The sequence below is a fragment of the Aethalodelphis obliquidens genome, unplaced genomic scaffold (assembly GCF_003676395.1).
Source record: "Aethalodelphis obliquidens isolate GAN/ISIS:26980383/991018 unplaced genomic scaffold, ASM367639v1 scaffold83, whole genome shotgun sequence".
NCBI lineage: Eukaryota > Metazoa > Chordata > Mammalia > Artiodactyla > Delphinidae > Aethalodelphis > Aethalodelphis obliquidens.
The window spans coordinates 2868632-2892142 of record NW_020838027.1 but is presented as its reverse complement, the minus strand read 5'-3'; the positions used below and the strand labels follow the sequence as shown (position 1 = coordinate 2892142).

Here is a 23511-nt window from a genome sequence, read left to right as displayed (position 1 = left end):
CTGGCAGGGCGGGGAGGTGCGCGGGGACCGTGGGAGGCTGGGGCTTCCTGCAGGGGTCTCCTTTCTGGCTCCCTCCCCTCTAGGAGGGGCAGGTCAGGAGGAAGAAGCGAGAGGAGCGCCTTCGGCAGATCCGTCACAACGCGTCGCTCAAGTTCGCAGCCAAGCGCATGGTGAGTGGCGGCCCGTGTCAGGGTGGCGTCCCCCTGCATGAGGCCTCACGGTGAGGCTGATGCGGGCAAGCGCCGGGACCTCAGCCCCTCCCCGTGCCCTCTGGCTACGTGCTCCTCGCCTGGTAGCAGGGCAGCCTGCGCTGAGGGACTCATCCTGGGGCCTTGACACCCGTCGGGTGAGGCCCGTGTCGATGGCGTGTGTGTCGCTGCCCTTGGCCTGTTCCCCAGAGGCTGCCTCGCCAGCGGGTGGGGCTCTGGCGCTGAGGTTTCTTTCTCTTTCCCCACTGGCCACGCTCCTCCGCAGAGACAGGAAGATGAAGAAACTGAGCGTCTCCTCCGCCTGAGCAGGGAGATGCTGGCAGCAGGCACGGGGCCCGAGCAGCTGGCCTGGGGGGAGGATGAGCTGGTCCTCGCCGAGTACGAGAGTGACGAGGACAAAGGCTCAGCCAGCGGGTGAGAGCACGTCCCCTGCATCCCCTGCCCTGGGGTGGCTGCGCGGGGCTCCTTCCTCTCGGGCCCGGCTTCTTGGTCACTCGTGGGGCACCGACGGGGCGGGAACCCGGCTGCCTGCCCTCCTCCCCCGGCGAGGCCCCTCCTCGGGGCACAAAGGATGACGACAGGGGCCCTTTCTCTGCCAGCTCAGGCAGGTGTCACCTCCGTACCCTCCGTGGTATTCTTGTCTCCACTCTGCACCCAGGACACCGAGCCCAGCAGGATGCTGTGCCTTGGCCGAGGCCACCAGCCGGCGACCTGAACCTCCGCTGGCCCGGCTCTAAGTCTCAGGCTCTTAATACCAAACTGGGCCGTGTGAGGCCTGTGACGTAAGCCCTCGAGGTGTCCTCAGTCCGTGTTTTTCTTTTCACCTGAGGCTTGGCTTGGTCTAGGTTCATAGGTTTCTAGTTTGTGAGCTGTAACTTCCTGGGTGAACTAGAAACGCTGAAGGTAACACCTGGGCCGTTTCTAGGCCACGCCGTCCCCGTGAAATCCTCCCCGTCATTCGTGCTTTAATTTCACAAATGCCCTTTGAGCCTCTGCTGTCGGCGTGGCGCGTCCTGCCTCAGTGTTGGTGGCAGCTGACTGATGAGGGTGATGGTTGCTGAGGGCTGGGGGGGCCACGGCAGGTTCTTGAAATACGGCGACAGTGATGTTTGCCCCATCGATTGACTCCCCCTCTTACAAACAGTTTCTCTGTAGCAGCGACGCTGTTTGCATTTTACCTACAGTAGAGTTTCTTTCAAAATTGGAGTCAGTCCTCTCACACCCTGCTGCTGCTTTGTCAACTAAGGTTATGTAATTTTCTAAATCCTTTGTTGCCATTTCAAGAGTCTTCACAGCATCCTGACCAGGATTAGATTCCATCTCAAGAAACTGCTTTCTTTGTTCATCCATAAGACGCAACTGCTCATCCATTAGAGTTCGTCATGAGCTTGCAGCAGTTCAGCCCCATCTGCAGTCTCCATTTCTAATTCTAGTTCTCTTGCTGTTTTCACCACATCTGCAGTGACTTCCTCCACTGAAGTCTTGAACCCCTCAAAGTCATCCATGAGGGCTGGAATCAGTTTCTTCCAAACTCGTGTTCATGTTGATATTTTGACCTCTTCCTATGACTCACACATGTTCTTAATAACATCTAGAACGGTGAATCCTTTCCAGAAGGTTTTCAGTTGACTTTGCCCAGGTCCGTCTGTAGCTAAAGCCTTACAAATGTGTATCTGAAATAATGAGACTTGAAAGTCAAAGTTACTCCTTGAGCCGTGGGCTGCAGAGTGGATGTTGTGTTAGCAGGCATGAGACCAGCATTCATCTCACTGTCCGTCTCCATCAGAGCTCTTGGGTGACCAGGTGCGTCCTCAGTGAGTATTAATATTTGGAAAGCAACCTTTTTTTCCAGAGCAGTAGGTCTCAACAGTGGGCTTAAAATATTCCGTAAACTGTGTCATAAGCAGATGTGCTATTATCCAGGCTTTGCTGTTTCATTTGCAGAGCACAGGCGGGGTAGATTTAGCATAATTCTTCAGGGCTCTAGGATTTTCGGACGGTAAATGAGCATTGGCTTCACCTTAAAGTCACCAGCTGCATTAACCCCAATTAGAGAGTCAGCCTGTCCTTTGAAGTTTTGAAAGCCAGGCACTGACTTCTCCTCTCTATGAAAGTCATCGATGGCATCTTCTTCCAATATAAGGCCGTTTGGTCTCCACTGAAAATCCGTTGTTGGGTGTAGCCACTTTCGCCGCATCTTCCGGGTAACTTGCTGCAGCTTCTACCTCAGCACTCGCTGCTTCACTCTGCACTTTAATGTTATGCGGGCGGCTTCTTTCCTGAAACCTCACGAGTCACCCTCTGCTGGCTTCAGACTTTTCTTCTGCAGCTCCCTCACCTCTCTCAGCCTTCATAGAAGTAAAGAGCGTTAGGGCCTTTCTCTGGATTAGGCTTTGATTACAGGGATGTTGTGGCCGGTTTGATCTTCTATCCAGACCACTCAGACTTTCTCCATATCAGCAATAACACCGTTTTACTTATTATTCCTGTGTTCACTGGGGCAGCGCTTTTAATTTCCTTCAAGAACTTTTCCTTTGCACTCACAGCTTGGCTAACTCTTTGGCGTAAGAAGCCGAGCTTTTGGCCTGTCAGCTTTCAATATGCCTTCCTCACTAAGCTTAATTCATTTCTAGCTTTTTTTTTTGTGGCCTCTCCCGCCGCGGAGCAGAGGCTCTGGACGCGCAGGCCCAGCGGCCATGGCCCACGGGCTCAGCCGTTCCGCGGCATGTGGGATCCTCCCGGACCGGGGCACGAACCCGCGTCCCCTGCATCGGCAGGCGGACTCTCAACCACTGCGCCACCAGGGAAGCCCCATTTCTAGCTTTTGATTTAAAGTGAGAGACATGTGACCCTTCCTATCACTTGAACACTTAGAGGCCATTGTAGGGTTATTAACTGGCCCAATTTCAAGGCTGTGTCTCAGGGAATGAGGAGGGCCAAGGAGAGGGAGAGAGATGAGAGAATGGCTGGTCAGTGGAGCAGTCACAACACACACAACATTCAACAGTCATGTTTGTCATCTTGTATGGGCGTGGTTCGGGGCACCCAAGACAGTTACAATAGTGGCGTCAAGGGTCACTGATCACAGATCACCATAACAAATATAGTAATGATGAAAGTTTGAAATATTGCGAGAATTACCAAAATGTGCCACGGAGACACGAAGTGAGCAAATGCTGTTGGAAAACGGGCACCGATAGACGTGCTTGATGCAGGGTTGCCACCACAGACTTTCAATTTGTAAAAAAAAAAAAAGCAGTAAAGCAATGAGCAATAAAATGAGGCCTGCCTGTACTCGACGTGTAATATGCCTAAGTGATGATTCAACATATGTATATGTTGTGAAATGATTACCACCGTAAGGTTTAACACGTCCATCACCTCACATACTTAACATTCTTTTGTGTGGTGAGAACGTTTGGGATCTGCTCTTAGCAGCTTTCAGGTTTACAATACAGTGTTATTAACCATAGTCACCATGCATTACATGCCCAGGATTTGTACATCTTATAATGAAGTTTGTACCCTTTGACCACCTTCACCCATTTCTCCACCCTCCCCCTCCGAGTCCCTAGCAAATCACCAGTCTACTTTGTTTCTATGAATTTGGTGTTTTTAGATTCCGTACATGAGATCGTACAGAATTTGTCTTTCTCTGACACAGTTCACTTAGCATGCCCTCAAGGTTCATACATATTATTGCAAGTGGCAGGATTTCCTTCTTTTTTTAGTGGCTGAATAATATTCCGTTTTGTGTGTGTGTGTGTGTGTGTGTATGTAAAACACACCGTATTTTCTTTACCCATTCATCTGTCAAGGGACACTTAGGTTGCTTCCATGTCTTGGTTTTGTAAATAACATTGCAGTGAACGTGAGGATTCAGGTATCTCTGAGATGGTGACTTCATTTCCATTGTATAAACACCCAGAAGTGGGATTGCTGGATCAGACGGTACTTTTATGTTTTGAGGAGCCTCCTTACTGTTTTCCATAGTGACTATACCGATTTACATTCCCACCAACAGTGCACTAAGGTTTCCCTTTTTCTCTACCTCCTCACTAGCATTTATCTCGTCTTTCTGATCATAGCCATTCTAACAAGTGTGAGGTAGTATCTCACTGTGGTTTTGATTTGCATTTCCCTGATGATTAGTGATGTTGAGCACCTTTTCATGTGCCTATACCTGTTTGCTATTTGTATGTTTCTTTGGAAAAATGCCTATTCAGTTCCCCTGCCCATTTTTAAATTGGATTATGTGTGGCTTTTGGTGTTTTTTTTGTTTTTTGTGTTTTTTTTGCTATTGAGTTGTACGAGTTCCTTACATATTTTGGATATTAACCCCTTATCAGCTATATGGTTTTCAAATATTTTCTCCCATTCCATAGGTTGCCTTTTCATTTTGTTAATGGTTTCTTTTGTTCAGAAACTTTTTAGTTTGAAGTAGTCCCACTTATTTATTTTTGCTTTGTTGCTTGTACTTTTGGTGTTGTACCCAAAAAATCATTGCCAACACCAATGTCAAGGAGCTTTTTCCCTATGTTTTCTTCTAGGAGTTTTATGGTTTCAGGTTTCTTACATTTAAGTCTTTAATCAATTTTGAGTTAATTTGTGAGTGGTGTAAGATAGGTGTCTAGTTTCATTCTTTTTCACATGAATATCCAGTTTTCCCAGCACCATTTGTTGAAGAGACTGTCTTTTCTCAATTGGGTATTCTTGGCCCCCTTTTCAAATTAGTTGACTGTATACACAGGGGTTTATTTCTGGGCCCTCAATTCTGTTCTGTTGGTCTATGTGTCTGCTTTTATGCCAGTACTGTACTGTTTTGATTACTATAGTTTTGTAATATAGTTTGATATCAGGAGGTGTTGATACCTCCAGCTTTGATCTTCTTTCTCAAGATTGCTTTGGCTATCTTTCCTGGTTCTGTATGTTTTTTAGGGTTGTTTTCTCTATTTCTGTAAAAAATGCCATTGGAATCTTGGTGGCGGTTGAGTTGAATCTATAGATGGCTTGGGTAGTATGGGCATTTTAGTAGCATTAATTCTTCTGATTCATAAACGGGCTATCTTTCCATTTGTTTGTGTCTTCATCAATTTCTTTTATCAAAATCTTGTAGTTTTCAGCATACAGATTTTTCAGCTCCTTGGATGAAGTTATTCTTAAGTATTTTATTTTTTTAATGCCATTGTAAATGAGATTGTTTTCTTTATTTCTTTTTCAGATAGTTTGTTGTTAGTCTATAGAAATGCAACTGACTTTTGTATGTTGATTTTTGAATCCTGCAACTTTACTGAATTTGTTTATTAGTTCTAACAGTTTTTTGGTCAAATCTTTAGGGTTTTCTACGTATAAAATCATGTTATCTTCAAACAGACAATTTTACTTCTTCCTTTCCAAATTGGATGCATTTTATTTCTTTTTCTTGCCTGATTGCTCCGGCTAGGACTTTAGTACTATGTAGAGGATGAGTGATAAGAATGGGCACCCTTGTCCCTGATCTTAGATGAAAAGCATTCAGCCTTTTACCACTGAGCGTGATGTTAGCTGCAGGCTTGTCACATATGGCCTCATTGTGTTAACGTATGTTCCTTCTCTTCAATTTGTTGAGAATATTTATCATGAGAGGATGTTGAATTTTGTCAGATGCTTTTTCTGCATCTGTTGAGATGATCATATGATCTTCTGTCTTCCATTTCGTTCATGTGATGTAGCACATTTATTGATTTGCTTATGTTGAAGCATCCTTGCGTCCCAGGGGTAGATCCTCCTTGATCGTGAAATATGATCTTTTTAACGTGCTGTTGAATTTGATGTGCTTTGGTTGAGAATTTTTGCATCTGTATTCAGCAGGGATACTGTCCTGTAGTTTTCTTTTCTTCTGGTACCCTTATCGACTTTGGTATCAGAGTAACGCTGGCCTCATGAAATGAGTTTGGGAATATTCCCTGCTCTTCGGTTTTCTGGAAGCATTTGAGAAAGATTGGCATTATTTCTTAATTTTTTTTTTTTTTTTTGCGTTACGTGGGCCTCTCACTGCCGTAGCCTCTCCCGTTGCAGAGCACAGGCTCCGGACGCGCAGGCTCAGCGGCCATGGCCCACGGGCCCAGCCGCTCCGCGGCACGTAGGATCTTCCCGGACCTGGTCACGAACCCACGTCCCCTGCATCGGCAGGCAGACTCCCAACCACTGCGCCACCAGGGAAGCCCTTCTTTAATTATTTGGTAGAATTCACCGGTGAAACCATTTGGTCCTGGGCTTTTCCATGTTGGTGCTCAGAGTCCTGCCCTGAGGCACCGGTTCCAGGGCCTGAATTAGAACTAACACTTGTGATCCTGCCCAGGGCTGAGATGCTAACTGCTCTACGCGTCCCCCATCTCTCTCTGGCGGGGGACAGGAGCAGCCAGTGCCCTGTGGCCTTTCCTGCTCTTCTGTTCCTCCCCAGGGGACGAGGTAAAAAACTTTAGTGGAGTTTGCGAATATTCAAGGAAAAAGTACTCGCTAGGGTCCAGGCCAGGGCCGCCAGTCCTGCAGCTTGGCTTCCGACGCCCTGGGTTCGGGGGACAGCAGCCTCTGAGGACACACCCACCTGGTTCTGAACACAAGATGTTCTTCACTCCCTCCTACACGCAGCCCCTCATGGGGTCCTGCCGACTTTGTCCCCACGTGGCATGTGATTTAAATCCCGGCCTTTCACACAGAGCTGCCTGAACAATCCTCTGTTGACCAGGAGGCCGACCCTGTTGATAACTCCTCTCTGAGAGCCCTAGACAGTGCACATTTCTGCCTTTAAAAATTGAATTTCCAGGTGAATAAAAACAAAACACAAAAGTCCGAGAAGACTTTTTCCGTGCTGTGTGTTTTTTCCTCTCTCAGAGTAGACGCGGATGAGGATGACCTGGAGGAAGAACATGTAACTAAGGTGAGACACCAGGTCCTGGGTCTTCTGTGACTGACCTGGGTCCAGGGAGGAGGTGGGAGCCCCCGAGTCTCCAGGTGCTTGGCAGGGGGGCTGGGTCCCCGGGAGACGCCTGCGCCCCAGGGCCTCGAGGGGCAGCCTTTCCACTGGGGGTGGCAGGAGGTGGGGGACGGGTGCTCTGCCCCTGGCTCTCAGTGGCTCGTCCCCTGTCCTCTGGTCTGAATTTGCATTTGCCTGGGGTGCTGGGAGCTGTGTGTGGTTCTGACGCTGCTCAGGCTTCGTGTGTGTGGGACTTCGGGTTTTCTCTGTTGACATTAGAAACCCCCCCACCCCCCTTTTCCTCTCTTCCTCCTCGGCTCTCCTAAATCTTGGAGGGGCGCACAGAGAGGTGAGCTCAGCCTCCTCCTGCTTCGCCCCCCAAGCCCTGGGAGGTGCATGGGGACCCGCCTGCCCCGCTTCCCCCTACTCCCCGGACTCTTGGAGTCCTCCCTGTGTCAGGAGCCACCACTGAGGGGAAACTCCCTTTCCTGAGATGACCGAGCCTCCCAGAGGGGCAGGAGCAGGGGCCCAGCATGACCCTGGCCTGAGGGCTCGCAGAGGTCTGCCCGGGGGCGGTCGCCTTCCTTAGGTCTTTGTCCCGGGTGCCCTGTCCATTCCCTCGGCCTCTCAGGCCCCAGCCCTCCTTGCTGTGCCGAGAACGTTTGGGGCTGACAGTCTTCCCTGAACCCCGAACCCCGCTACCCCGAGCAGATTTACTACTGCAGTCGAACGCACTCGCAGCTGGCCCAGTTCGTGCACGAGGTGCAGAAGAGCCCCTTTGGCAAGGACACTCGGCTCGTCTCCCTGGGCTCTCGGCAGGTGAGCGCAGGCGGGGCGGGGCCAGGCGGGCGAGCGGGGCGGGCGGGACCGGCCCCTGTGCCTTGCTGCTCCTTGGAAGGAAGGACCTGCTCCTGGAAGGCGGGCAGGCCCGGTGGCTTGCTCTGTGTCGCTTAGCCAGCCCCGTGTCCTTTACCCTCTCCTCTGTCTTGTAGAATCTTTGTGTCAATGAAGATGTGAGAAAGCTAGGTTCTGTGCAGCTCATCAACGACCGCTGTGTGGAGCTGCAGAGAAGCAAACACGGTAGCCTCCAGCGCCCCGAGGCTGTAGGGAGGGCCTCTGGGACCGTGTGCAGCCCTGGGACGGGGGAAACGGCGGGAACGAGGGCAGAGCAGACCGGGCTTCCTTCCTAAAGAGCCTCACGTGGGGAAAAAGGTCTTTTTGCTTTTTAGTCTGGATCTAGTCCAGTACCCTGGCCAGGAGGCGATATCATAGGCCTCTTCTAGAGAAGACGAGGTAAAATGCCAGGATGTTTCGAAGAGTCTGTAAGCAGCAGTTCCGGAAGGGTTTAGCGGCCCCGCCCCGTGGTACAGACCCCTTCTGGCCCCGCGGTCAGAACCTCAGCTGAGGTTCTTTCTGCCTTTGCCCCTGTGCCTGCGCCCCTCAGAGGAGAAGAGCGTCATCGAGGAGGAGAAGCCCGGGAGGAGGAGGAGGCTGGAGCCGCGGGCCACCTGCCCCTTCTACAACCATAAGCAGCTGCAGCTCCTCCGGGACGAGGTGCTGTTGGAGGTGAAGGACATCGAGCAGCTGGTGGCCCTGGGGAAGGAGGCTCGGGCCTGTCCCTACTACGGGAGCCGGTTCGCCATTCCAGCAGCCCAGGTGAAGACCCTGGAGGCTGGGCGGTGGCTCTCGGCTCTGAGCGGGGGCCCAGGAGGGAGTTCTCACTCCTCTTTTGGTTCGGGAGGGTGTCACTGGCCGTGGTTGTCTGCCCGACACACCGCCCACTGAGGACACGTCACCCACTCTCTCCTGGTACATGGGCTTGGAGGAGGCCCCAGGTGCCTAGGTGGCTCTGGGCTGCAGGGACGTTTGGCGTCCTGGGGGATGGCGCATTAGCGCCAGGGCAGAAACTAGAGCGCCGTGGGGAGCTACGGGACGCAAAGGTCTTTCCAGGTGCCCTTTGGGTGCGTGGTCGTCCCACCTCGCGTACCTGCCTGCAGCACAGGTGGAGACCCTTCCCTAGACTTGCTGTATGGAGTCAAAAATGATATCATTGTTATTTGGTGGTATGATTTAACTGTTTTCTTTCTACTCCCTTAATTTGAATGACTTTTGGAAATAACGTATCGTTTATGGAGAATTTCATATAATCAAGAGAAGACTTCCATAGATTTTTAAAGATGCAGGGAACTGTGTTAGTAATAACATCACCTGGCAGTTAGACGCTTGTCAGTGTGCTGCCCGGAACTGAGTGTGAGGGTCACCGAGAAACTGGGGAGCCCACCCAGCCTCACGGTGGTCTCAGCCCTCCTGGGGTCTGGACACACTTGGGTGCCAATATAGTGAGATATCCTGAAACTCTTATGATCTCGACTTTTTAAGGCACTTTGCACGTCGTTTTTGTTTATAGTAGCCCACTGAAATAGCTAAGGCAGGTATTATTCGTATTCTACACGTGAGGACCCCCGGGGCCCAGAAGGGTTAAGTGATTGATGTGTTTTCTCACAGCAAATGAGTAGCAGAGTCGGTGTTAAAACCTGGGCCTTAAGTTTCCAGTTTTTTGGATTTTCACTTTATCGGTATCCTTTTAACTGGAAAATCGTCATAACAACACGGCACCTAAGAGATTGACAGAGTGCTTTCATTTTTGTTACCCCGCCTCCCCACCCCTTAACCCTCATTTGAGATAGACTTCCTCAAGCCCGTTTTGCAGACGAGGAAACCGAGGCTCAGAAAGGTTGACTGTCCCAGAGTCAGACAGCTGGGAAGTGGCGGCCCCAGGGCCAGAACCCGGGGCTGCTTTCTGGGCCCAGTGCTGTCACAGCGTGTTGAGGGACCTTGGTGCGTTGGGGGCGCAGAAGGGGCTCTGCAGCAGGGGCTCCAGGCTCCTCCGCCCCTCCGCCCTTGGTCCACTCGGAAGTGCAGTCGGCTCCAGTTTTATCTCTTCTGTAGCTGACGTTCCACATAAGACTTTCCGGGGAAGGTTCTCCAGCTCAAAGCACAGTGCGCTGCTCTAGCTTTCTCTCCGGAGTGCCCGCCTACGCGTGTTCCGGGGGCTGGGCCCGCCCACTGTGGGAGGGGTCCTGCTCCCGCCTCAGGCCGCCTCTCCCCCTCCAGCTGGTGGTGCTGCCCTACCAGATACTGCTGCACGCGGCCGCCCGGCAGGCGGCGGGGATCCGGCTGCAGGGCCAGGTCGTGGTCATCGACGAGGCCCACAACCTGATCGACACCATCACCGGCATCCACAGCGTGGAGGTCAGCGGTTCCCAGGTGGGTCGGCCTCTGCCTTCCCAGGCCAGGGCCTGCCGCGGGGGGCAGCGGGCGCGCTGAGCCGAGGCCGGGGCCCCCCAGCGTGACTGAGGACGGGACCCAGCCCAGGCAGCGGGCGCTTCGCTTGCTTCTCCCCAGCCTGTGTCGCCCAGAGTCCTCCGGGCCAGGGTGCTGCTAACTAGGTCTCCGTGACCCGGATGGTGGGATGAGAAGCAGGGGTCCTTGTGCAGCTGGTTGTTACTGTTGATACTGCTTTGAGGGATGCTCGAGGTTTCTGAAAGCCGCTGTTCATTGCCCATCATGTGCCCTGCACCACATCCTCACGCTGACTCTGCGTCGGGCTGGTGGCTGTTTTATGTAGAGACTCGGAGGCTGAGAGAGGGTTAAGCACTGCCCCTGAGGTCAGCCTGGGATTTGACCAGCGGTTTCTGACCCTCAAGCCCATGTGACACCCACCCCCTGGACTGCCCAGTGCCGGCTGGCCTGGACTGAGCCGTGATGGTTGCCTGGAACCGGCTCTCCCAGCAGACAGCATGTCTTTCCCACCCCAGGAAGCACTAGCAGGGACGTTCGTTATCTGCGAGTCATCGTCTTCCCCTTTCCCTGACCCTCAGCGGATGCCGCTGCACCGGCGCCCCTTCACCTCGACTGTCCCCCAAGTGTCCTGGGCTGGCGTTGTCCAGGCATCGTCGAGGGCATCTCTGGCACGGCCCCAGGCTGCTGGTCTAGGGCCTGCTCTGCCATCACATCGCTCTCTGTTCTCCCCCCAGCTCTGCCAGGCCCACTCCCAGCTGCTCCAGTACATGGAACGATATGGGTGAGACGTTGCCCCCCGAGGGGTTGGGAAGGCCCCGCTCAGCCTCGGCACCCCAAAGCCAGCCTGCGAGAGGAGGCACCGGGGTAGCATCTGGCCGGGCCCAGCATGATGGGGGCCAGCGTGCTTTCGCCTCCTGTTCGTTAGGCGTGCACCCCAGGAGGCCGTGCAGGCCCTGGGCCACAGTGAGCCGCCCTTCTGGGAGAGTGTGTGTAGCTCGTGACCCAGTTGGGAAGACAGCAGACAGGAGGGCCTCAGCTCAGGCACCGGGAGGGGAAGCCGGGGTCCTCCCGCCGATGTCCACTGGCTTCTCCCCAGGAAGCGCTTGAAGGCCAAGAACCTGATGTACATCAAGCAGATCCTGTACGTGCTGGAGAAGTTCGTGACGGTGCTGGGCGGTAAGGAGCATCCCCGCCCCGCGGCCAGCTGCTGAGCCCGCTGGGCTCCGTTCCCCGGACGCCAGTCAGGACCCCTGGGGTTTCTGTCTCTCAGGAATCGCCTTGGCCATTGACTTAGAGAATTCTTATTTGTCCGGCCTTAGACCTTTGTTTAGAGCCCTGGTTGATTTGCCCCTGTTCTGAGTCCAGGCCCGACCCCACAGGTGGCAGTAATAATAATATATTGTGATATAAATGTGTGTATGACACTTTACGTCACAGTGATGGGACTCAGGACTCGGGTGCTCCTGTGAGGAAGGCGGCGCAGGCACGGTAACCCTCAGGCCAGTAAACTGAAGCCCGGAGCCGAGGTGACCGGCCTGTGGTTCGTGAGCCCGGTGAGAGGGACTGGAGTCTTCCGGCTCCGGGGCCCACACTTCTTGGCATCATTCGGAGCCACACGACTTCCCTCTGGCAGTTCCTGTGCAAGCTTTTATAGAAGCTGAAGGGCAGAAAGGCAGCAGGGCTTTTCGGGGGGATCTGTCTCACGTTGATGCTCTTCACTGGGTCTCTGCCGTGCAGCCTGGGCGTCTCCTGCTGGCGCCCGTGTGGAGTGGGGCGTCCCTATCCCCGCCTCCTCGGAGGATGTGGGAAAGGATGACATCGCCAGGCTCGGGCTGCGTGTGCACGTGGGTCAGACCTTGAGGCCCCCCTGCCCCCTTCGTGGGGCCTTTGGGTGCTGTAAATGGCAGAAGACCCCTTCAGATAGGAGCAGAGGGGGAAGATGGGGGCCAGAGGCCCACCGTCCTGACCTGTTTGATTCTCTTTTGTAGGGAACGTTAAGCAAAGCCCGAATACCCAGAGCCTGTCTCAGGCAGGTAAGAGCAGGTGGGAGCCGTTTCTGAGCTGCCCTCTGGGGCGCGGAGGCCACGGTCCTCAGAGCGAGGGCTTCAGGGCCCTTCGCTTGTTTGCCCTTAGGGACGGAGCTGAAGACTGTCAGCGACTTCCTCTTTCAGAGCCAGATCGACAACATCAACCTGTTCAAGGTAGGTTTTCACCTTTGTGTGGCACATCCAGGTTCCTTTTCTGCCCACCCCCCGTGGGCGGAACAGCGTTAAGACGGTGGAAGGAATAGAAAGTAAATTCCTTCTGTCCTTGAGCAGCCTCGAGGTCCGAGGGTCTGTAGAGTCACTGTACCTGACCCTCACACACAGCTCGTGTCGCAGGAGGGCAGAGTCTTCAGCCTGGGGCGGAGGGTCACGGGGAGCCGTGCCTTCCTCTCTGTGTAATAAGCGGACGCTCGCAGGTGCCTCCCCTCCACCTGTCTTCGGGCACAGTCTTCCCGGGCGCTGGGCAGAGCACGAATGACTTTGCGATCAGCTGTCGGGCTGAGGTGCCTGAGAGCGCGGCTAGGGTGCTTGGCCTGGGTTGGGCCCAGCCTCAACCTTTGCTCCCTCCAGATGGGGCTCAGGCTCTGTCGCTTGACGGACGACCTTAGTGAGTCTGGTCTGCTGACGACACGGCACCGTGTCCAAGGCAGTGCGTGGGTCCCGTGACTCCAAGGGAGGGGCGCCCCGTCATTCAGGCTCCCCAGCTCAGGAGGACGGCACGCCGCACACGCGAGGGTGCTGGTGGTGCTCGGTGGAGCCCAGGGTGACCCGGCTGTGTGGGCTCAAGGCCCCGCTCCCCCTTCCCCTTCACACCAGCTGCCCCCTGGCCTGGTCGCTGCCATCCCCCGCCAGGCGGGCGGCAGGCCGAATGGCCTTGGACTCCTTTCCCCCTCGCCTCGCATCCACATGCTGCCAGGCCCTGACCCCGTGCTCTCATCCCACAGCTGCTGCCCCAGAGCAGGCGGTTGCCCTCCTCGCTCCTCTCTGGTCTCTGGTCCTGTTCTCTGCCTCGTGTCTCTTTTACAGACTACAGTCCGGTGACGTTTTTTCTTTTTTCTCTTTGGCCACACCACGCAACTTGCAGGCTCTTTAGTTCCCTGACCAGGAATCAAACCTGCACCCTTGACAGTGAAAGCGCAGGGTCCTAACCACTGGACCACCAGGGAGTTCCTCAGTGAATCTTCTTTTTTTAACATCTTCATTGGAGTATAATTATTTTACAATGGTGTGTTCGTTTCTGCTATACGTAACACATATCTCCATATCCCCTCCGTATCCCACCCCTCTAGGTGGTCACAGGGCACCGAGCTGATCTCCCTGTGCTATGCGGCTGCTTCCCGCTAGCTATCTGTTTTACACTTGGTAGTATATATAAATCCATGTCACTCTCTCACTTCATCCCAGCTTACCCTTCCCCACTGTGTCCTCAAGTGTGTTCTCTACGTCTGTGTGCATCTTTATTCCTGCCCCCTAGGTTCATCAGTACCGTTATTTATTTATTTATTTAAATTTATTTATTTACTTATTTTTTGGCTGTGTTGGGTCTTCATGGCTGCACACAGGCTTTCTCTAGTTGCAGCGAGCGTGGGCTACTCTTTGTTCCGGTGCACAGGCTCCTTGTTGCGGTGGCTTCTCTTCTTGCAGAGCATGGGCTCTAGGCGCGCGGGCTTCGGTAGTTGTGGCTCATGGGCTCTAGGGCTCAGGCTCAGTAGTTGTGGCGCACAGGCTTAGTTGCTCCACAGCATGTGGGATCTTCCTGGACCAGGGCTTGAAGCCACGTCCCCTGCATTGGCAGGTGGATTCTTAACCACTGCGCCACCAGGGAAGCCCCAGTACCATTTTTTTTAAATTCCATATATATGTGTTAGCATGTGATATTGTTTTTCTCTTTGTGACTGACTTCACTCTGTATGACAGACTCTACGTCCATCCACCTCACTACACATATAATTATAATTTCGTTTCTTTTTATGGCTGAGTAATATTCCACTGTATATATGAGCCCCATCTTCTTCATCCATTCATCTGTCGATGGACGCTTAGGTTGCTTCCGTGTCCTGGCTATAGCAGATAGAGCTGCAGTGAGCACTGTGGCACGTGACTTCCTGAATTACGGTCTCCTCATCCCAGTGAATCTTAGTGGCGGATGGCCCCTTTTCAGAGGTCTTCAGGGGCTCCGCACCCCTCATCGTGCACATTGTGCTCACAACCAAGCTCCTCCACGTGCCCCTGACCTAGCCCAGCTCTCCCTTTTTTTTTTTTTGCGGTACGCGGGCCTCCCACTGCTGTGGCCTCTCCCCTTGCGGAGCACAGGCTCCGGACGCGCAGGCTCAGCGGCCATGGCTCACGGGCCCAGCCCCTCCGCGGCATGTGGGATCCTCCCGGACCCGGGCACAAACCCGCGCCCCCTGCATCGGCAGGCGGACTCTCAACCACTGCGCCAGCAGGGAAGCCCCAGCTCTCCCTTTTGTGTCGTGCTTTTGCTCATAGGATTTTTAAAAAACTACCTCTTAATCCTCAAGGTCCAGCTTTGCTGTCATGGTGCAGGAGAGCAGAGGGGACGTGGCCATCACCAAGCGCCTTCAGAGAGGAGAGGCTGTGCTGTGCTGCCGAGTCCCTTCTGTGGCAGGGCGCCATGTGCGCGCGCGTGTGTGTGCGTGTGTGTATGCGTGTGTGCGCGCATGCACCCGCAGCGGGGGGGACGGTGGCAGAGGGGAGGCCTCAGGCAGGAGGGTGATGCGACCACAAGAGGCGCTTTGGGCCCCTGGGGGGTGGCATGGGCCTGCTCCTGTCGTTTGGAAGGTGGCTTTCTCCAGCTGGATTTGTTTTCCCGGCGCCTCTGGCTGGGTTTGCTTTCGCAGGTGAAGCGCTACTGTGAAAAGAGCATGGTCAGCAGAAAGGTACGTGTCCCTTTGCGCGGGCCCCCGTCGCTGTCCTCCGTGCGTCTCTTCTCCTGGCCTGCCGAACCTCCGAACGCCCTGTCTCCGTGCTCACCATGCGGCAGCTCACCGGGGGCGGGGAGAGGCCCGTCCGGCTCCCTCTCACAACCACTGCTCTCATCCCTGTCCCAGCTCTTCGGCTTCACAGAGAGGTACGGGGCGGTCCTAGCGCCCTCCAGGGAGCAGCCCAAACTGTCCGGGTTCCAGCACTTCCTGCAGAGCCTGCAGCCGGGGGTGACTGCGGGTGAGTCAGAGGGGGAGCCTGGGCAAGAGTTGGCCTTCCTCACGCATGGTCTTCCCGGAGGATGGCTTTAGCCCAGGTGCAGGGAGCCCCCTGCTGTCCGGGCTCCCAGACCCTTCTCCTTTCTCTGCTCTGTGCAGCTCCTGCAGCCCCCGCAGAGGAGGGGGAGGACAGGGCACCGCGGCCCGCTTCCCCGCTGATGCACATCGAAGGCTTCCTCGCAGCTCTCACCACTGCCAACCAGGATGGCAGGGTCATCCTGAGCCGTCAAGGTAACCCCGGGAGGAGCCAGCCTGGAGCCAGGCTGCTTTACTTCCATCTGGTACCCCACCAGCTTGGGATGCAGAAATGGGTGAAAACTGGCCACCTGTGACCCACGCCAGTAGTCGAGGGGGTGAGGAGGGATGAAGAGGTGCTGGGCTGCTGGCTGGTCTCGGGCGAGGTTGCCAGAGACTCCACATAGCCCAGTGTGAAGGTCAGGTGGGCTTTGTTGGAGTCATGGCTCCATCACCTATGAGCTGCATGACTTGGACCAGTTTCTCCCTAAATCTCAGTTCTTCATGTGAAAAGGGAGACAGTCCTGCCATCTACCTCAGGGTTGTCCTGGAGATGAGATGGGTCTAATTTAAAGAGAAAGTTGTATCTCTTATGGCTTCTACATGGACCCGACTGGACATCCCCTTTGTCTCAGGCAGATGGAGGTCTCTGTTGGGCCTGCACCTGCCCTTCTCCATGTAGCTGTCTTTCTCTTTCTTTAGGCAGCCTCAGTCAGAGCAGCCTCAAATTCCTGCTCCTGAATCCAGCCGTGCACTTTGCCCAGGTGGTAAAGGAATGCCGGGCGGTGGTCCTCGCAGGGGGCACCATGCAACCGGTAAGGACACGGCCCAGCCTCTCGCGCCCAGCTGCTGGGATGGGGAGGATGTAGCATCAGGCCTCTTCCCATCCTGTGAGTCCCCCAACCAGAAGGGGGTTAGCTTGAGCCAGCCACGCAGTGTCCACCAGGTGGCGCTGCTGTTCTGTGTCGTGGCTGGGTCTGGGGTGGGGTGGGCACTGCCCTGCCCTGGTGTCTCCAGAGAAAGCCATTCTGGAGCTTCAGACCCAGAATGGAGTGCCTTTCCATTCCTGTACCCACCATAGATACAACCTTCTCTTTCTTTGATAAATTTAAGTTTTAGTATACATATTTAGGAAACTGTTATATTTTCATTGTAGGGAGCAGAGACAAGCAAAAACAGGAAATAGATCATAATTCCACCAGCAAAAATTCGTTTTGGCGTATATCGTTACAATAGTCTTTGTACTCATAGTTTTTACAAATACACATACATATTTAAAAAACAAAAACAAAAACGGTATCTCCACATGCTGCTGTTGTAATTTGCTTTTCTCATTCAGCAGCAAAGCATCTTCAGCGTTTTTCCTTGTCAGCGAATACGCATTTATCCTGCCCAACTCTGGCCGCACTTCATTCCGTATGTGAATATGTTACATACGACCACCCTTCTTTTGTCAGGTATCTAGGCGATTTGCAGTTCTTCTGTTTTAAATGGTAGAGTGGGAGATACAATTGCATCTCTGCACAGCGGTCACTTCCTTAGGATGTGTCTTAGAACCAAGACTTACTGGCTGAAAGGCAAAGGCTCTTCAACCTCCTCAAGCCGTCAGCTCCCAACCTCAGCTTCCTGTTAGAGTCACCCCTGTAGCTGTATTATTTTTCCATTTTTCTTTCTTGTGTATAGAAGTAGACTTTTATTCACTGGTGTATTAGAATCATTGATAGTTGCTGTTTTTTGTTGCTGTTGTTTTTTAATTATTTTTGGCTGCGTTGGGTCTTCGTTGCTGTGCACAGGCTTTCTCTAGTTGCTGCGAGAGGGGGCTACTATTCGTTGTGGTGCATAGGCTTCTCATTGCAGTGGCTTCTCTTGTTGCGGAGCACGGGCTCTAGGCACGTGGGCTCAAGTTGTGGCGTGCGGGCTCAGTAGTTGTGGCGCTCACGCTCTGTAGTTGTGGCACACGGGCTTAGTTGCTCCGTGGCATGTGGGATCTTCCCGGACCAGGGTTCGAACCCATGTCCCCTGCATTGGCAGGTGGATTCTTAACCACTGCGCCACCAGGGAAGCCCACAGTCGCTGTTTTTGACGCTCAGGTTTTCTGAGACTTGGCCTGTGGGAACCCCTCGTGCTGCTCTGGTCCCTTTGACATGTGGCCCCTAGTCTTGGGATGCTTCCCTGCTTTCAGCACAAAAAGTGTCCCAGGCTCACCTTAACACTTTCCTTGCCCCAGACCTGGAACCATTCATTTGTCCAGGGTGCCCTGGTTTCTTCAAAGGGGGATTGGTACTTAGAAACCAACATCTGGGAGCTAGGGCGTTCATAGTGCTCCTGGGTCGTCACCGTTTATAGGCCGTTTCAGGGGACAGACCTCGGGAATAGTTTTCAGACATTATGAGTCCACAGTGACATTTCTGTATCAAAATCAGTCATTTTACTTGACCTTTTACGTAGTATCTGTTACGCTGCAGTTTGATTTCTTATCACATTAACATAATTACTTATTTGCTCTATCTCGAATATACTTAAAATAGTTTCAAAATTATACCAGTATTCTGGGACTTCCCTGGCGGTCCAGTGGTTAAGACTCTGCACTCTCAGTGTAGGGGGAACAGGTTCGATCCCTGGTCGGGGAGCTAGGATCCCACATGCAGCACAGTGTGCCCCCCCACACAAAAAAAAATTATACCAGTATTCTAACAAGAAACTACTGATTGAATTCATTTACATGCATTTATTTTTTGCCTTTAAAGTACCCCACTAAGGATATGTGGTCATTAGTGATACAAAGTCACTTGAAGTCAAGCTTTTCTCTGTGTGGCTATATTCTGAGTTTGATAGGGAGGTAGGCTTTCAGTTTTTGTTTTCAATTTTAGTTTGCCTTTTTACTTTATGTTCTTAAAAATGTCCACATCTGTATGGTTCAAAAGTCGAAACTATATAGCAAGACGTATTCCGAGAGTCTCACCTCTGTCCCTCTTCAAACCGTTCCCCATTCCCAAAGGTAATCATTTTTATTAGCTACTGAGTCTATTCCTCCAGTGTTTCGTTCTAATTTTTTTTTTTGCAAAGATGAGCAAATTTTTTTTCCTTTTTAATTTTTTTTTTTTTTTTGCGGTACACGGGCCTCTCACTGTTGTGGCCTCTCCCGTTGTGGAGCACAGGCTCCTGACGCGCAGGCTCACAGGCCATGGCTCACGAGCCCAGCCGCTCCACGGCATGTGGGATCTTCCCGGACCAGGGCACAAACCCGTGTCCCCTGCATCGGCAGGTGGACTCCCAACCACTGCGCCACCAGGGAAGCTCTCCCTTTCCTTTCTTACATTAAGGGGAGCTCAGTCAGCTTTAACTTCCCAGCATGCTCTGGCGATCACACGTTAGCAGTGCACAGGGTGGTCTGCGTTCCTTCTGTTAGCTGCATGGTCGACTGCTGGGGGAGATAGGGTAGCTCCTTCGGCCAGTCTCTCCTGAAATGCAGAATGTTACGGATAACCTCACAAGGACTGTCCTTGCGCATATGTTTGGTTTGTGGAGCTGTACTTCAGGGGAGATGCTTAGATAGGGGATTGTGGGTTAAAAGTAAACATATGTCTACTTTGTTAAATAGTGTCAAATTCCCCTTCCACAGGAGTCGTGCTATCCTGTGGCCCACAGGCAACATATAAGAATGCCTGGTTCTCCAGAGAGCAGTCAGACTTTGGGATTTTTGCCAGTTTGATAGGTGAAAACCCGGAGCTCTTTAAAAATACAAATGCATATGTCTTCCCACTAGAGATTCTTATTCAGTAGTTTGGGCTGGGCCCTGACCATATATATATGTTTTAAATTCTGAGTGGTGATTTTGTGGCATAGCCAGGGTTTAGAACCACTGTTTCAAATTGCTGAATTTCTCTTGCTGTTCCCACAAGTGGTTTAAATGAGGCTGCCAACACTGGGTATCATTATTTATTTTTTTTCTTTTAACGAATCTGTTACCAGCCTTTCCTTTTGCCTCTTTTTTCTGTTCTTACGTACTTGTCGCCTCCTGGCCCAGGCCTCTGGGAGATGACAGAGCTGGCTTTGTGGTCTGCAGGTGTCCGACTTCCGGGAGCAGCTGCTGGCGTGTGCCGGGGTGGAAGCTGAGCGCGTGGTGGAGTTCTCCTGTGGTGAGGACCCATGCCCAGGCTTTCGGGGCTGGGCCTCGTGTCACTGTTCAGCCGTGTGCTGTTGTCAGGCCCGGGGGCTGAGGCCACAAGAGGGCAGCTTCTTCGCGAGCTCCCCATCTCCGGGCTCTCCTGCTCTGCGTCCCCTGTGTCTGCACGGAGAGGCCTGGGCATCGCCGAGTCGGTCCCGTGTGGAAACGGGGTGGGGGGCGGGGGCTGTGAACTGCTCTTCCTAGTCTGGAAGACAGGGTCGGGGGAAGCTCTTCCTGGACTCTGCCTTGCGGGACAGTCGACTCCAGTTCAGCCTCACTGGGTCTCGCCAGGTCACGTGATCCCTGCAGACAACATCCTGCCCCTCGTCATCTGCAGCGGGCCCTCCAACCAGCAGCTGGAATTCACGTACCAGAAGAGAGAGCTGCCTCAGATGGTCCGTACCAGGCAGCCTGCCTTCCCACGGCCTTTGCGGGGGCAGGAGGCAGACTTCGGGCTGGGGGCACCCTGCCCCGGGCCGAGCATTCAGGCGCTGGGCTCTCCCATCACAGCAGGCACAGGGTGGGCAGGATCTAGAAGTTTACCACGGAAGGTCTGAGCCATCTCCAGCCTCATGCCTTCAGCTGCTGAGGACGTTTTCTTTAAACGAAGCTCACGAGCAGGCTGCTCAGTGCCTTTGGTTCTCTTGCCGTCTGGCTTTGTGGGCTCCGCCTGGGCAGGAATGTGGGTGTTGGGGGCACACCTCTAGTGGCATGCCTGGGGTTTTCAGTGCCTGATTTGTCACAGACGGGGCTTAATCCCCAGCAGGATGTTGGGAGTTGGAGAACAGTGGACTGAGCGGCATCCCACAGTGGGTTTTGGCTCTGGTGTGCCAGCACGTGGTGTGTCACAGATGCTACCAGGCGCCAGAAGCATCATTGGGTGTATGGTAGGGAGGGTGGCACATTCCGCCCTGGGGAGCCACCTGGCCGTGCTCCCCCGCAGTCACCCGTGGGTCGCTGTACTTGGCTTTGAGCCTTTTTGGGGGGCTTCAGGAATGGCTCCGTGGCAGGTTCCTTGTCTTCCCTCCCTAGATGGATGAGACGGGTCGCATCCTCTGTAACCTGTGCAACGTGGTGCCGGGAGGGGTGGTCTGTTTCTTTCCCTCCTATGCGTACCAACGCCAGGTCCACACCCACTGGGACAAGAGTGGCCTGCTGGCCCGCCTGGCTGTCAGGAAGAAGGTGAGTGGCTGCTCTGCTGGACTTCCCACTCGAGAGGACGCTGGCATCCAGAGCTCCTCCTTGGATTTCTTGTGTGCGGGGGCTTCAGCTAGTTCCTTACCCCCGCTTCCAATCCCTGATAACCATCCAGGGGATCTCCCCAAGGGCCCTGGCCCTGTGGGCTTCCCCAGTCTGGAAAACGTAAGGCCAAGAGCCACCCAAGACCCAGGCATTCTGAAACCCTTTTCTGGGAGACATTATATGTTTACCTTCAGATATTTCAGGAGCCCCAGAGAGTGAACCAGGTGGAGCAGGTGCTGCTGGAGTATTCCAGGTGCATTCAGGTAAGAGGTGTGGTTCTGAGGCCTTGGGTCCAAAGGGCACGTGGCGCTGGCAGCTGAAAGTACCGTGGCTGGCATCCACGCCCTGGCTCTGCAGCTCTGGGCTGGGTGTTTCCTGCAGCACTGTGGCCAGGCAGGGGGCATGGTGACAGGGGCCCTGATGTTCTCCGTGGTCGGAGGGAAGATGAGTGAAGGCATCAACTTCTCTGACAACCTTGGCCGGTAAGGGGTGGGCTTCCCATCTCCCGCGGCTCTGACACCCACCCATCTGGCACCTTCGGAGTCCCCACTTGGGCTGACCGCTCAGGCCCGTCACCCGCGAGGTGCACGGATGCAACAACTCTGGACTTGGCCCTTTGGGGCCAGGTGGAAAATCAGGCAGCCCCTAACTTGATCAGGACTCAGTTCCTTGGTCTAGACCGGATATCTCCGCTGAGAAAACCCTCTCCAGGTGGTAGGGACAAGGCGAGGGAGAGGCGGAAGGAAGTGGAGTGGAGGTGTGGGTGAGGACGGGCCCTTTGTCCTGGGCACCGCCCAGCTGCCGTGACTCGCGTGTGCCTCCGCCCTAGGTGTGTGGTCATGGTGGGCATGCCCTTCCCCAGCATCAGGTCTGCAGAGCTGCAGGAGAAGATGGCTTACCTGGACCAGACCCTCGTGAGTACCGCCAGTGCCTCGGAGGACGAAGGGAGGGGGCACCCCACGGCTGTGACTCCCCCTTGCCCTGGGACGTGTGTGTCCCGTTTGCTCCAGAGCGATGGGACGCCCCCTCCACAGCCCCTGAGCTTCTCCATGCCATCACCTATCATGCCGGCTGCTGTGCCCACGAGGCCCACGGGTCCCGCTCCAGAGCCCGGCTGTGTCACTGTCACCGAGAACACTAGGAGGAGGCAAGAGTCCGCTCTGACGGGTCACCTCCTTTGCCCTTCCCAGCCCCGAGCCCCAGGCCAGGTGCCCCCTGGGAAGGCGTTGGTGGAGAACCTGTGTATGAAGGCCGTCAACCAATCCATAGGTGAGCCTGGGCTGACGCTGCTGGCAAGATGCCTGGAGAGTGAGGTGACAGGAAGGAGGGATTTCACCTGCCATCTCTGAAGCCCGAGCGCTGAGCAAGGGGAAGGGGACACAGTAGAAACGCACTGTGGGGGGAGGCAGGTTTAACTCAGACCCCCAACCTCTGTCCCCATCCAGGCAGGGCCATCAGGCATCAGAAGGATTTTGCCAGCATCGTGCTCCTGGACCAGCGGTACGCCCGCCCTCCTATCCTGGCAAAGCTGCCGTCCTGGATCCGGGATCGCGTGCAGGTCAAAGCCACCTTTGGCCCTGCCTTTGCTGCTCTGCGGAAGGTCAGTCCTGCCTTTCTCTCTCGTCCCCAGAACCTCCCACCCCCCAGCCCCACCCCGCCCCTAGCCGGTGTCTCCCTGTCTTTCCCTCTCTCCGCAGTTTCATAGAGAGAAGTCTGGGTCTTCCTGACAGATGGCTGCACCACTGCCTGGTCACCAGGCCCTCCTTTCACCCCGCCCACTAGAAATGTTGTCTTGGGCCTGGTCTGCAGCGATCCTGCCTAAGAAGTTGTGAAGCCCAGGTGGCGAGCGCGGTAGCCCCCTTTTGGAATCAGTGGGCTGCCAGGACCTAGGAATAGGTGGAGAAGCCAACAGGAAAAAATGAGGCTGACCCTGAAGGAACAGTGCCCCGCCATTCCTGGGCCCGTCCCGGGGCAGGTGCCCTCCCTGGAATTGAGCCTGTCTTCCACTCGGCACGGCCCGGAGTCCAGCTCCCTGACCTGATTCCCGGCCAGCCTTTGTGAGCGACTGTGGAGGCCACAGCACCTCCGCCCTTGCCTGCTTCTCAGCGTCCACATTCTTAGAGGTGAGGTGGGGCAGGCCCGCCCTCCCTCTCCTTTCTCACTAAAAGTAGCTGTTCTAGGCCTTTCACCCTCTCTCAGGGCTTCTGTTCACCCTAACCACCTTCTTGCTCTGAGTTGCTAAGAACTGCTCCTCACTCCTGCCCGCTGGTCTTCCTGCCGGCCCGCTCCTGGCCCTGCAGCAGGATCAGCTTCCCGGCTCGGCTCTAAGTCCTCCCAGGCAGGGGCCCCTCCC

At 54.3% G+C, this 23511-nt stretch overlaps 1 protein-coding gene across 13 annotated transcripts in view; it reads left to right on the top strand.

Moving 5' to 3' along the window:
• DDX11 (DEAD/H-box helicase 11) overlaps positions 1-22973 on the top strand; it is a 31748-nt gene extending 8775 nt beyond the window's left edge. For 8 of the 13 annotated variants that reach the window (XM_027093303.1, XM_027093307.1, XM_027093305.1 and 5 more), the window contains 23 exons: positions 84-170; positions 475-623; positions 7083-7128; positions 7876-7983; positions 8157-8244; positions 8609-8820; positions 10279-10431; positions 11202-11248; positions 11564-11643; positions 12456-12500; positions 12601-12668; positions 15374-15695; positions 15833-15964; positions 16451-16563; positions 19815-19887; positions 20208-20311; positions 20949-21098; positions 21353-21421; positions 21540-21640; positions 21988-22072; positions 22193-22427; positions 22604-22758; positions 22856-22973. In XM_027093303.1, the coding sequence (XP_026949104.1) occupies positions 84-170; positions 475-623; positions 7083-7128; positions 7876-7983; positions 8157-8244; positions 8609-8820; positions 10279-10431; positions 11202-11248; positions 11564-11643; positions 12456-12500; positions 12601-12668; positions 15374-15695; positions 15833-15964; positions 16451-16563; positions 19815-19887; positions 20208-20311; positions 20949-21098; positions 21353-21421; positions 21540-21640; positions 21988-22072; positions 22193-22427; positions 22604-22758; positions 22856-22885 (2652 nt within the window). In that variant the 3' untranslated portion in view covers positions 22886-22973. Of the gene's footprint in view, positions 1-83; positions 171-474; positions 624-7082; positions 7129-7875; positions 7984-8156; positions 8245-8608; positions 8821-10278; positions 10432-11201; positions 11249-11563; positions 11644-12455; positions 12501-12600; positions 12669-15373; positions 15696-15832; positions 15965-16450; positions 16564-19814; positions 19888-20207; positions 20312-20948; positions 21099-21352; positions 21422-21539; positions 21641-21987; positions 22073-22192; positions 22428-22603; positions 22759-22855 lie in introns of those variants that run through there. The other 5 variants (XM_027093311.1, XM_027093309.1, XM_027093308.1 and 2 more) reach the window with 5 other exon arrangements.
• The last annotated feature ends 538 nt before the right edge of the window (positions 22974-23511 follow it).